The following is a 14,037-nucleotide window of genomic DNA, read 5'->3' on the forward strand; positions in this document are numbered from 1 at the left end:
CGTTGCTCCTATTTTTTTTTATTTTTTTATCTTGCTGCTCAGCCATTTTACTCCTGATTGTATGCATATAACCACCTCGTCTATCACTGATATCGTTATTGTACATACTGTATATTTTATTTATAGACACTATCTATTTCTGATATTGCTACTATGCAAGTAACCATTTGGTTGTACAGTTTACACCTTCTGTATAGACCATCCACTTAGCAAGACTTAGCAAAATATTGCTTTATAAAATTAATATTGATATGTGTGGTCGTAACATGATTTTGTGACATACCACAACAATATCATGTGACCGTATCAAGTGTCCACCACTTAAATATGGCGCATGCATCTGTTTATGTACTGTACATGTGCACCTCACTCAGGTTTCAACTCAGGTTGCATGGCCTTAACTTATGTATGGAATACTGTGTGATAAGTGCAAGTGTAACAGTATATAAAGCATGCTAATGTACTGGTGTGAAGGCATTTGGGCAGTGATGTAAAGTACTTAAGTAAAAATACTTTAAAGTACTACTTAAGTAGTTTTTTGTGGTATCTGTACATTACTTAACTATTTATATTTTTGGCAACTTTTACTTCACTACATTCATAAAGAAAATAATGTACTTTTTACTCCATACATTTTCCTTGACACCCAAAAGTACTTGTTACATTTTGACAGGGAAATTGTCCAATTCAAACACTTATCAAGAGAACATCCCTGGTCATCCATACTGCCTCTGATCTGATTTGTAAATTATGTCTGAGTGTTGGAGTGTGCCCCTGGCTATCCATCAATAAAAAATAATAAAATTGTGCCGTCTGGTTTGCTTAATATAAGGAAGTTGAAATGGTTTATACTTATACTTAAGTACATTGTGCCCCTGGCTATGCGTCAAATTATATATATTTTCATACAATTGTGCCGTCTGGTTTAATATAAGGAATTCAAAATGATTTATACTTTTACTGAAGTATGACAATTTAGTACTTTTTCCACCACTGGATGTGTCTGGTGGTTATAGCATTTCTTTCACATGACCCATCAATTTAGACAACTGTATCTGGGTAAGCATCATCTAATAATTATAAATATTTTTATCTGGACACTTTCTGTTTACCTGGAATGTTTCCTTATTGTGTACTACCACTTTTTGTCTTCAGCACATGACCTCATGTGAATCCTTAAAGTGATGGGTGGGGCTGGCTTAAGAGGGTGTGAACAATGCTGAATAGGTGAAGACAAATGAGAGCTCTCTAGTACTGTAGGTACCAAAACATTCAAAGGCCCTTTTCTCAAAAGGGAGTTTACAAGTGTATCAACTTTGAAAGTAGAATTACGTTCCTATTGTTCCTCAAAAGTGCTATGTATGACATACCATTTTGTAGCTCTGAGTCTCTATTTTTATCCAATGTAAAAAACTAAAATAAAAATGTTGCTACATAAGACTAAATCCAGGTGGTGAGTCACATATTATGGCAAGAGAAACAACAGTCCATCATTACTTTAAGGCATGAAGGTCAGTCAATTCGGGAAAATGTCAAGGACTTTGAAAGTTTCTTCAAGTGCAGTCGCAAAAACCTTCTAGCGCTATGATGAAACTGGCTCTCATGAGGACCGCCACAGGAAAGGAAGACCCAGAGTTACCTCTGCTGCAGAGGATAAGTTCATCAGAGTTAACTGCACCTCAGATTGCAGCCCAAATAAATGCTTCACAGAGTTCAAGTAACAGACACATCTCAACATCAACTGTTCAGAGGAGACTACGTGATTTTTTTTATTTAATACATTTGTTTTATTCAACCTTTAACTAGGCAAGTCAGTTAAGAACAAATTATTATTTACAATGACGGCCTACCCCAGCCAAACCCTAACCTGGATGATGCTGGGCAAATTGTGTGCTGTCTTATGGGACTCCCAATCACGGCCGGTTGTGATACAGCCTGGAATCGAACCAGGGTCTGTAGTGACACCTCTAGCACTGAGTTGCAGTGCCTTAGACCGCTGCAACTAAGGCGCAAAGACATCACTACTAATGGACACCAATAATAAGAAGAGACTTGCTTGGGCCAAGAAACACGAGCAATGGACATTAGACCGGTGGGAATCTGTCCTTTGGTCTGATGAGTCCAAACGTGCGATTTTTGGTTCTGTGAGATGCAGAGTAGGTGAACGGATGATCTCCTAATGTGTGCTTCCCACCGTGAAGCATGGAGGAGGTGGTGTGATGGTGCTTTGCTGGTGACACTGTCTGTGATATATTTAGAATTCAAGGCACACTTAACCAGCATGGCTACCACAGCATTCCGCAGCGATACGCCATCCCATCTCTCGCCGACAGAGATGGCCGCCTCGCGTTCCTAGGAAACTATGCAGAATTTTTTTTTTTTAATGTGTTGATATTACTGCATTGTCGGAACTAGAAGCACAAGCATTTCGCTACACTCGCTTTAACCTGTTGGGGGTAGGGGGCAGTATTGACACGGCCGGATAAAAAACGTACCCGATTTAATCTGGTTACTACTCCTGCCCAGTAACTAGAATATGCATATAATTATTGGCTTTGGATAGAAAACACCCTAAAGTTTCTAAAACTGTTTGAATGGTGTCTGTGAGTATAACAGAACTCATATGGCAGGCAAAAACCTGAGAAGATTCCTTACAGGAAGTGCCCTCTCTGACAAGATCTTGTTCTTCTTGTCTCTGTTTATTGCAGACTGAGGATCTTTGCTGTAACGTGACACTTCCTACGGCTCCCATAGGCTCTCAGAGCCCGGGAAAAAGCTGAATGATATCGAGGCAGCCCCTGGCTGAAACACATTTGCGCTTTTGGCAAGGACAATGGGCTGAGGCGCGTGCATGAGTCGACCCCGTGCTTTATTTTCTTTCGTCTTTTTACCTAAACGCAGATTCCCGGTCGGAATATTATCGCTTTTTTACGAGAAAAATGGCATAAAAATTGATTTTAAACAGCGGTTGACATGCTTCGAAGTACGGTAATGGAATATTTAGAATTTTTTTGTCACAAAATGTGTCGTGCTCGTCACCCTTCTTTACCCTTTCGGATAGTGTCTTGAACGCACAAACAAAACGCCGCTGTTTGGATATAACTATGGATTATTTGGGACCAAACCAACATTTGTTATTGAAGTAAAAGTCCTGGGAGTGCATTCTGACGAAGAACACCAAAGGTAATCAAACTTTTCTAATAGTAAATCGGAGTTTGGTTAAGGCTAAACTTGCTGGGTGTCTAAATAGCTAGCCCTGTGATGCCGGGCTATCTACTTAGAATATTGCAAAATGTGCTTTCACCGAAAAGCTATTTTAAAATCGGACATATCGAGTGCATAGAGGAGTTCTGTATCTATAATTCTTAAAATAATTGTTATGCTTTTTGTGAACGTTTATCGTGAGTAATTTAGTAAATTTTTTGTAAATTCACCGGAAGTTTGCGGGGGGTATGCTAGTCCTGAACGTCACATGCTAATGTAAAAAGCTGGTTTTTGATATAAATATGAACTTGATTGAACAAAACATGCATGTATTGTATAACATAATGTCCTAGGGTTGTCATCTGATGAAGATCATCAAAGGTTAGTGCTGCATTTAGCTGTCTTTTGGGTTTTTGTGACATTATATGCTAGCTTGAATAATGGGTGTCTGATTATTTCTGGCTGGGTACTCTGCTGACATAATCTAACGTTTTGCTTTCGTTGTAAAGCCTTTTTGAAATCGGACAGTGTGGTTAGATTAACGAGAGGCTTGTCTTTAAAATGGTGTAAAATAGTCATATGTTTGAGAAATTGAAGTAATAGCATTTCTAAGGTATTTGAATAACGCGCCACAGGATTCCACTGGCTGTTACGTAGGTGGGACGATTTCGTCCCGCCGACCCTAGAGAGGTTAACATCTGCTAACCGTGTATGTGACAAATAAAATTTGATTTGATTTGTGCTTAGTGGGACTATCATTTCTTCTTCAACAAGACAATGACCCAAAACACACCTCCAGGCTGTATAAGGGCTATTTGACCAAGAAGGAGAGTGATGGTGCTGCATCAGATGACCTGGTCTTCACAATCACCTGACCTCAACCCAATTGAGATGGTTTGGGATGAGTTGGACCGCAGAGTGAAGGAAAAGCAGCCAACGAATGCTCAGCGTATGTGGGAACTCCTTCAAGACTGTTCACCTGGAAAGCATTCCAGGTGAAGCTGGTTGAGAGAATGGCCAAGAGTACGCAAAGCTGTCATCAAGGCAAAGGGTGGCTACTTTGAAGAATCTAAAATCTAAAATATATTTTGATTTAACACTTTTTTGGTTACTACATGATTCCATATGTGTTATTTCATAGTTTTGATGTCTTCACTATTATTCTACAAAAAATAAAGAAACACCATTGAATGAGTAGGTGTGTCCAAACGTTTGACTGGTAGTGTATATCAAGCCATTAGGGGCCGCTAAAACCTGGGGCCCTCAGAAAGAATCCCGCCCTGTCTTCCGGACCTTGGGAGCTAGTGGGTTTTGGAGGTGAACACTGAGGAGGCTGTGTGAATCCATCCCGGTAGAATGCACATGGTTGTGTGAACATAGTGTTCCGGTATAGTAACATGTGAGCCTTCTCCAGAGACCAACCCCCCCTCCAAGCAAGGCCCTTCCTGCATGCCTGCCTGTCTGTATACCAACCACCCAACTGACGTTTCAGGCATGTTTTCAAAGGACCCCTTATATTGCTTTTTTAGGCATGTTTTCAAAGGACCCCTTATATTGCTTTTTTAGTTACCAACGAGTCGACCAAGAAGCTGCAGGCTACGATCTCCACTGTGTCCACGATGTTGCTGAAGGGTTTGCAGGCTGCTACCTCCATGGTCAGCTGGGTAAACCATGCAGACAAAGGGCATCTGTTACAGTTATACCATTGGCGAACAATTATGAAAGTTGTCGGTTGGAATTTCTGGAAAATGAATGGATGTTATAGCTTTACACATGGATGATTGATGACTAAGTTGATTGCAAACAAGTCAGCAGAGCTGTTACTTTTGGCACAATTCAATAATGTTGTGAAAAGCAGTCTTTTCAAACAGTACAACAGTAATTTACCAGCACTCAGTACTGCTTTATCTAATTTCCTCCTTATGCTACAGGGTTCAAGGCTCAACAGGGGAAAACAAGGTTCAAGGCTCACAGAGGAAAACAAGGTTCAAGGCTCACAGGGGAAAACAAGGTTCAAGGGTCACAGGGGAAAACAAGGTTCAAGGGTCACAGGGGATACTAGGTTTAAGGCTCACAGGGGAAAACGAGGTTCAAGGGTCACAGGGAAAATTTTGGTTCAAGGCTCACAGGGAAAATTTTGGTTCAAGGCTCACAGGGAAAACAAGGTTCAAGGCCCAGAGGGGAAAAAACAAGGTTCAAAGCTTACAGAGGAAATTCCAAAGTTGGTTTCCATTTGTGTTCTTTCTATTTTTAGACCCCAAAGTCTTAACATTCTCAGAGAATGAGCAGTTGATAAGCTGTATGTCAACATAGTTTGGGAGCTAACACTAGTTTATCTTCTACGTCATAATTCTAATATAAGAACTATAATAGGCATTCAAAAACTGTTGGAAAACAAATACTTACGGAGGTCCTGACCCACTCTATGTATTGCCTGAAGTAACCAACAATGGTTTGCTTGTACTTTTCTGTTTCCTAATGGAGAAAGGGATAATATGTTACCTACTGTGTTTTATCCTAGCACTGAAATGTAAACAATGACTGGGAAGCCATCTTAGTCACCTGGATGACGACATGTGTTGCATTCTGGGAGATGAGATACTGGGCCGCTTCGATGGTCTTCAGCACATCAGTGATTTTGTTCTGGATAGGACACAGCATTAGAATGCTCAAGATGCTTTCATAACAGTCTATGGAGCTGTTACGTATTCTTTATTCAGTGTTTATGGATGCATTACGAATGCTTGATGTTGATTGAGACAGTGTGAACTGTTAGGGTAGATGGTTTGTAGGAGGCCCACTTACCGGCAGATCTGAGGCAGTCCTTTCGAGTAGTCTGATGCTCTGATTCAGCGTACTCTTTTAAGGGGAAATGCACAACACAAGTTAACACCCCAGAGATAAAAGGTCAGGGATTAGAGACAGTAATAACTCCTAAAACACACAACACTGAAACACAAGGGAGACTAGACAGGCACAAGCATCACCATGATGCTTGAAGATACGGTTCTAGTTTTATCACACACGGGGAAAGAAGAGCGGCATGCTTCCCACTGGAAGGAAAATGCTTCATATGAAAGTACAACAACAACAATAACAATGGCTATTTCATGTGGATTTTGGTCATGAGGAATGTGTTGCAAAATACAGTACTAGACCAAAAGTATGTGGACACCTGCTCGTCGAACATCTCATTCCAAAATCATGGGCATTCATATGGAGTTGCTACTACAACAGCCTCCACTCTTCTGGGAAGGCTTTCCACTAGATGTTGGAACATTGCTGCGGGGACTTGCTTCAATTCAGCCACAAGAGCATTAGTGAGGTCGGGCACTGATGTTGGGTGATTAGGTCTGGCTCGCAGTCAGCGTTCCAATTCATCCCAACGGTGTTCGATGTGGTTGAGGTCAGGGCTCTGAGCAGGCCAGTCAAGTTCTTCCACACCAATCTCAACAAACCATTTCTGTATGGACCTTCCCCAAACTGTTGCCACAAAGTTGGAAGCACAGAATCGTCTAGAATGTAATTGTATGCTGTAGCATTAAGATTTCCCTTCACGGGAACTAAGGGGCCTAGCCCAAACCATGAAAAACAGCACCAGAACATTATTCCTCCTCCACCAAACTTGACAGTTGGCACTATGTATTTGGGCAGGTAGCGTCATCCTGGCATCCGCCAAACCCGGATTCGTCCGTTGGACTGCCAGATGGTGAAGCGTGTTTCATCACTCCAGAGAAGGCGTTTCACTGCTCCAGAGTCCAATGGCGGCGAGCTTTACACCCCTCCAGCCGACGTTTGGTATTGCGCATGGTGATCTTAGTTTTGTGTGGCTGCTCGGCCATGGAAACCCATTTCATGAAGCTCCCGACAAACAGTTATTGTGCTGATGTTGCTTCCAGAGGCAGTTTGAAACTCGGTAGTGAGTGTTTCAACCGAGGACAGGCTATTTTTACGCGCAACGCGCTTCAGCACTCGGCGCTCCTGTTCTGTGAGCTTGTGTGGCCTACCACACAACAACGTCTAGGAGCCGTTGTTGCTCCTAGATGTTTCCACTTCACAATAACAGCACTTACAGTTCACTGGGGCAGCTCTAGCAGGGCAGAAATGTAACGAACTGACTTGTTGGAAGGGGTATCCACATACAATATATGGAAAAAAGTATGTAGACACCATAAACCAATTTTTTCAATACTATTTGAACAAGTGTAGACAAGTGATGACCAATACGTGGAAAACATGACAAAGGATTAAATCCATGCTGGTATACATACATGGTAATTAGTCAGCACATGCACCAGATTTGAAGTTGTCACGCCCTGACCATGGAGAGCCCTTCGTTCTCTATGGTGTTTAGGTCGGAGTGTGACTAGGGGGGTGTTCTAGTCAGTCTATTTCTATGTTGGTGAGTTGTATGGTTCCCAATTAGAGGCAGCTGGTAGTTGTTGCCTCTAATTGGGGATCATATTTAGGAAGCCCTTTCTCCCACCTGCTTTGTGGGATATTGTTTTGTGTATGTGATTGTTGCACCAGTTAGGTTGCGGTTCGTTGTTTGTTTATTGTTTTGTGGAAGTTTCACTGTATATTAAAGATGTGGAACTCTAATCACGCTGCGCCTTGGTCTGTCTTTCCTCATGATCATGACAGAAGTATAATTGCAGGATTAACAAATTACACAGACTAATCTATAAATCCTAAAGACCGATTTATTTTTTACATAGCCTGTAAAGGACCTAATCTTGCACTTTTTACAGTCATGTCATTCGGGTCTGAATCAACGTGGTGTACTAACGAATCTGGTAATGGTAATGGTCAGGGCATGCCAGGGAAGCCCCTTGGATTCCAGGTACAAGGAACATGTATAACTAATTGTGGGCACCAATACTGTAATTTGATATCGATATCGTTTGATATCGATATTAGCAAGGCATAGGCTTTCATTTATTTGAAAATAAAAAGTCAATATGAGCTTTAAATGATGGGAGAATGGAGCAGAGCCCTCGACAGTACAGACGGACAAAGATACATTTTGGAGACACATGCTTACCCTCGCTCTAACATATTTCTTGGCAGCCATTAATTGAAGTAGGAAGAGTTAAAGGAGAAATATAGAAAGAAAAAGATAAGACAGATCTCTAAAACTCAGCATTTCTACATGATATGAATGCAGTACTAGGAATGACTTGGAATATTTATGGGGATATTATGGTATTTTGGGTGAAACATATGTGCGCTACTGTGATGTGATGTGTATTTATATACACACATATACACAGTCGTGGCCAAAAGTTTTGAGAATGACACAAATATTAATTTTCACATAGTCTGCTGCCTCAGTTTGTATGATGGCAATTTGCATATACTCCATAATGTTATGAAGAGTGATCAGATGAATTGCAATTAATTGCAAAGTCCCTCTTTGCCATGCAAATGATCTGAATCCCCATCTCGTTAACACAGGTGTGAGTGTTGATGAGGACAAGGCTGGAGATCACTCTGTCATGCTGATTGAGTTCGAATAACAGACTGGAAGCTTCAAAAGGAGGGTGGTGCTTGGAATCATTGTTCTTCCTCATTCAACCATGGTTACCTGCAAGGAAACACGTGCCGTCATCATTGCTTTGCACAAAAAGGGCACAGGCAAGGATATTGCTGCCAGTAAGATTGCACCTAAATTATCCATTTATCGGATTATCAAGAACATCAAGGAGAGCAGTTCAATTATTGTGAAGGCTTCAAGGTGCCCAAGAAAGTCCAGCAAGCACCAGGACCGTCTCCTAAAGTTGATTCAGCTGCGGGATCGGGGCACCACCAGTACAGAGCAGCAGGAAAGTGTGAGTGCATCTGCACGCACAGTGAGGCGAAGACTTTTGGAGGATGGCCTGGTGTCAAGAAGGGCAGCAAAGAAGCCACTTCTCTCCAGGAAAAACATCAGGGACAGACTGATATTCTGCAAAAGGTACAGGGATTGGACTGCTGAGGACCAGGGTAAAGTCATTTTCTCTGATTAATCCCCTTTCCAATTGTTTGGGGCATTCGGAAAAAAGCTTGTCCGGAGAAGACAAGGTGAGCGCTACCATCAGTCCTGTGTCATGCCAACAGTAAAGTATCCTGAGATCATTCATGTGTGGGGTTGCTTCTCAGCCAAGGGAGTGGGCTCACTCACAATTTTGCCTAAGAACACAGCCATGAATAAAGAATGGTACCAACACATCCTCCGAGAGCAACTTCTCCCAACCATCCAGGAACAGTTTGGGGACAAACAATGCCTTTTACAGCATGATGGAGCACCTTGCCATAAGGCAAAAGTGATCACTAAGTGGCTCGGGGAACTTAGTGATCTATATTTTGGGTACATGGCCAGGAAACTCCCCAGACTTTAATCCCATTGAGAACTTGTGGACAATCCTCAAGAGGCGGGTGGACAAACAAAAACCCACAAATTCTGACAAACTCCCAAGCATTGATTATGCAAGAATGGGCTGCCATCAGTCAGGATGTGGCCCAGAAGTTAATTGACAGCATGCCAGGGCGGATTGCAGAGGTCTTGAAAAAGAAGTGTCAACCCTGCAAATATTCACTTATTGCATCAGCTTCATGTAATTGTCAATAAAAGCCTTTGACACTTATGAAATGCTTGTAATTATACTTCAGTATTCCATAGTAACATCTGACAAAAATATCTAAAGACACTGAAGCAGCAAACTTTGTGAAAATGTATATTTGTGTCATTCTCAAAACTTTTGGCCACAACTGTACACTACCGGTCAAAGGTTTTAGAACACCTACTCATTCAAGGGGTTTTCTTTATTTTTACTACTATCATGTAGAAACCAAAAAAGCGTTAAATCAAAATATATTTTATATTTGAGATTCTTCAAATAGCCACCCTTTGCCTTGATGACAGCTTTGCATACTCTTGGCATTCTCTCAACCAGCTTCATGAGGAATGCTTTTCCAACAGTCTTGAAGGAGTTCCTACATATGCTGAGCACTTGTTGGCTGCTTTTCCTTCACTCTGCGGTCTGACTCATCCCAAACCATCTCAATTGGGTTGAGGTCTGGGGATTGTGGATGCCAGGTCATCTGATGCAGCACTCCATCACTCTCCTTCTTGGTCAAATAGCCCTTACACAGCATGGAGGTGTGTTGGGTCATTGTCCCTTTGAAAAACAAATGATACCCCACTAAGCCCAAACCTGATGGGATGGCGTATCTTTGCAGAATGCTGTTCTAGCCATTCTGGTTAAATGTGCCTTGAATTCTAAATAAATCACAGACAGTGTAAGCATCCCCACACCATCACACCTCCTCCTCCATGCTTTACGGTGGGAAATACACATGCGGAGATCATCTGCTCACCTACTCTTCGTCTCACAAAGACATGGGGTTGGAACCAAAAATCTCCAATTTGGACTCCAGACCAAAGGACAAATATCCACTGGTCTAATATCCATTGCTCGTGTTTCTTGGCCCAAGCAAGTCTCTTCTTATTATTGGTGTCCTTTAGTAGTGGTTTCTTTGCAGCAAATCGACCATGAAGGCCTGATTTCACACAGTCTCCTCTGAACAGTTGATGTTGAGATCTGTTACTTGAACTCTGTGAAGCACTGATTTGGGCTGCAATTTCTGAGGCTGGGAATTCTAATTAACTTATTCTCTGCAGCAGAGGTAACTCTGGGTCTTCCAGTCCTGTGGCGGTCCTCACGAGAGCCAGTTTCACCATAGCGCTTGATGGTTTGAAATGTTCCATATTAACTGACCTTCATGTCTTAAAGTAATGATGTACTGTCGTTTCTCTTTGCTTATTTGAGCTGTTCTTGCCATAATATGGACTTTCTCATCAAATAGGGCTATCTTCTGTCTACTCCCCCTACCTTGTCACAACACAACTGATTGGCTCAAACGCATTAAGAATAAAATAAATTCCACAAATTCACTTTTAACAAGGCACACCTGTTAATTGAAATGCATTCCAGGTGACTACCTCATGAAGCTGGTTGAGAGAATGCCAAGAGTGTGCAAAGCTGTCATCAAGGCAAAGGGTGGCTATTTGAAAAAATTCAAATATAAAATAGATTTTGATTTGTTGAACACTTTTTTGGTTACTACATGATTCCATGTGTTATTTCATAGTTTTGAAGAACCCTTGAATGAGTAGGTGTTCTAAAACGTTTGACTGGTAGTGTATGTATATACAGTATGTCTTTTAAGGAGCCAAATACAGGTGCGAGGTATAGCTAAAGATATGATTGGTTTGCCCTGGTGAATGTATACATATGCATATATAGTGCCTTCGGAAAGTATTGAGACCACTTGACTTTTTCCACAATTTGTTACGTTACAGCCTTGTTCTAAAATGTATTAAATAAAAATCTACAAACAATACCCTATATAATGACAAAGTGAAAATAGGTTTTTAGAAATGTTTGCAAATGTATTAAAAATGTAAAACAGAAATACCTTATTTACTTAAGTATTCAGATCCTTTGCTATGAGAGTCAAAATTGAGCTCAAATGCATCCTGTTTCCATTGATCCTCCTTGAGTTGTTTCTACAACTTAAATGGAGTCCACCTGTGGTAAATTCAATTGATTGGACATGATTTGGAAAGGCACACACCTGTCTATATAAGGTCCCACAGTTGACAGTGCATGTGAGAGAAAAAAACCAAGCCATGAGGTCGAAGGAATTGTCCATAGAGCTCCGAGACAGTATTGTGTCGAGGCACAGATCTTGGGAAGGGTACCAAAAAATGTCTGCAGCATTGAAGGTCTCCAAGAACACTGTGGCCTCCATCATTCTTAATTGGAAAAAGTTTGGAACCACCAAGACTCTTCGTCGAGATGGCCGCCCGGCCAAACTGAGCAATCGGGGGAGAAGGGCCTTGGTCAGGGAGGTGACCAAGAACCCAATGGTCACTCTGACAGGGTTCTAGAGTTCTGCTGTGGAGATGAGAGAACCTTCCAGAAGGACAACCATCTTTACAGCACTCCATCAATCAGGACTTTATGGTAGAGTGGCCAGACGGAAGCCACTCCTCAGTAAAAGGCACATGACCGCCCGCTTGGAGTTTGCCAAAAGGACCCTAAAGGACTCTCAGACCATGAGAAACAAGATTCTCTCGTCTGATGAAACCAAGATTGAACTCTTTGGCCTGAATGCCAAGCGCCACGTCTGGAGGAAACCTGGCACCATCCCTACGGTGAAGCATGGTGGTGGCAGCATCATGCTGTGGGGATGTTTTTCAGTGGCAGGGACTGGGAGACTAGTCAGGATTGAGGGAAAGATGAACGGAGCAAAGTACAGAGAGATCCTTGATGAAAACCTGCTCCAGAGCACTCAGGATGTCAGACTGGGGAGAAGATTCACCTTCCAACAGGACAATGACCCTAAGCACACAGTCAAGACAACGCAGGACTGGCTTCAGGACAAGTCTCTGAATGTCCTTGTGTGGCCCAGCCAGAGCCAGAGCCCGAACTTGAACCCGATCGAACATCTCTGGGAAAGACCTGAAAATAGCTGTGCAGCAACGCTCCCCATCCAACCTGACAGAGCTTGAGAGGATCTACAGAGATTGGGAGAAACTCCCCAAATATAGATGTGCCAAGCTTGTAGCGTCGTACTGAGTAAAGGGTCTGACTAGTTATGTAAATTTGATATTAAAGTTTGTGCAAACATTTCTAAAAACCTGTTTTTGCTTTGTCATTATGGGGCATTGTGTTTAGATTGATGATATATATATATATGTTTTAATCCATTTTAGAATAAGGCTGTAACTTAACAAAATGTGGAAAAACTCAAGGGGTCTGAATACTTTCCGAATGCACTGTATGTCAGATATGTTGCACTTGGTTTGGTTTGCCTGGCACAATGCAACCAATGGAGTTAACCTACAGGAGAGTATCTCTCCAGGAATAAGGTTGGAGAGCCCTGGTCTAGCTCTATATTCTAGACGCTTTGAGTGAGAGATGAAAGCTTCACTGAGGTTGCATCGATGTCTGGCAATGACGTGTCAAATTCCTCCCGCATGTAAAGTTCAGAGAACACACACACACACACACAAGCATGTATGTACACATTTGTACACACACACACTACACTCTTAGAATAAAGGGTTATCTTATGAGGTCAGCTGAAGAGCCCTTTTAGGTTCTAGATATAGCACCTTTTCTTCTAAGAGGGTAGAGCATGGCCATGGCCATTTTTGCCAGTCGGGTGAAGCTGAGCACTGATGGGCCCAGACATGGATGTTAACCTAAAAAAGAATGATTGAAGATAGTTGATTACCATGGCCTGCTCCATAGGGATGACCAGCTGACTGTGGATCTGACGGAGACTGTTGGCGTGGCCCTTCAGAGAGGTCTGGAGGGGGCCTTTAGGCTAAGGACACACACATAGACAGAGGTTCAGACACACATACAAAGAGGTAATACTCATTATTAATTTGGGAGGGTGCTAATTTTTGTCCTACTACACACTTGTGGGTGTTCCTTGTACAAGTGTGTCACAGAAATGTGTTTATTGCATATCCAAACTGCCCCTGAGACACCCGCAGGGAGTGGGGTCACTACCAGGGTCACCATTGTCCAGAGTCCCTGGACATACATTCATGTACAGAATGTATACATTTACAAATATTTAGAGCAATGTGCAATCTGTGTAAAACTCTATAGTACACAGGCCTACACACAGCAAACCACTTAGTATAAGAGACTTAATCCCTTAATCAATGAATGTAATGCAGTATAAAAACTACATATTGAACCCATAGAATTACATGTAGAATCAAGTAATTTATATTATCTATATATGGGTGAACCATTATCAGTGTCC

At 41.9% G+C, this 14,037-nt stretch overlaps 1 protein-coding gene across 13 annotated transcripts in view; it reads right to left on the reverse strand.

The window, feature by feature from the left end:
- prom1a (prominin 1a) overlaps window positions 1-14,037 on the reverse strand; it is a 120,750-nt gene that overhangs the window by 11,705 nt on the left and 95,008 nt on the right. For 9 of the 13 annotated variants that reach the window (XM_029726712.1, XM_029726707.1, XM_029726702.1 and 6 more), the window contains 6 exons: window positions 13,492-13,584; window positions 8,249-8,266; window positions 6,010-6,063; window positions 5,767-5,847; window positions 5,611-5,679; window positions 4,775-4,864 (listed from right to left, as the gene is read on the reverse strand). In XM_029726712.1, the coding sequence (XP_029582572.1) occupies window positions 4,775-4,864; window positions 5,611-5,679; window positions 5,767-5,847; window positions 6,010-6,063; window positions 8,249-8,266; window positions 13,492-13,584 (405 nt within the window). The remainder of the gene's footprint in view (window positions 1-4,774; window positions 4,865-5,610; window positions 5,680-5,766; window positions 5,848-6,009; window positions 6,064-8,248; window positions 8,267-13,491; window positions 13,585-14,037) is intronic. The other 4 variants (XM_029726711.1, XM_029726705.1, XM_029726703.1 and 1 more) reach the window with 1 other exon arrangement.

The sequence above is a fragment of the Salmo trutta genome, chromosome 3, assembly GCF_901001165.1.
Source record: "Salmo trutta chromosome 3, fSalTru1.1, whole genome shotgun sequence".
In the NCBI taxonomy this organism is placed as follows: domain Eukaryota; kingdom Metazoa; phylum Chordata; class Actinopteri; order Salmoniformes; family Salmonidae; genus Salmo; species Salmo trutta.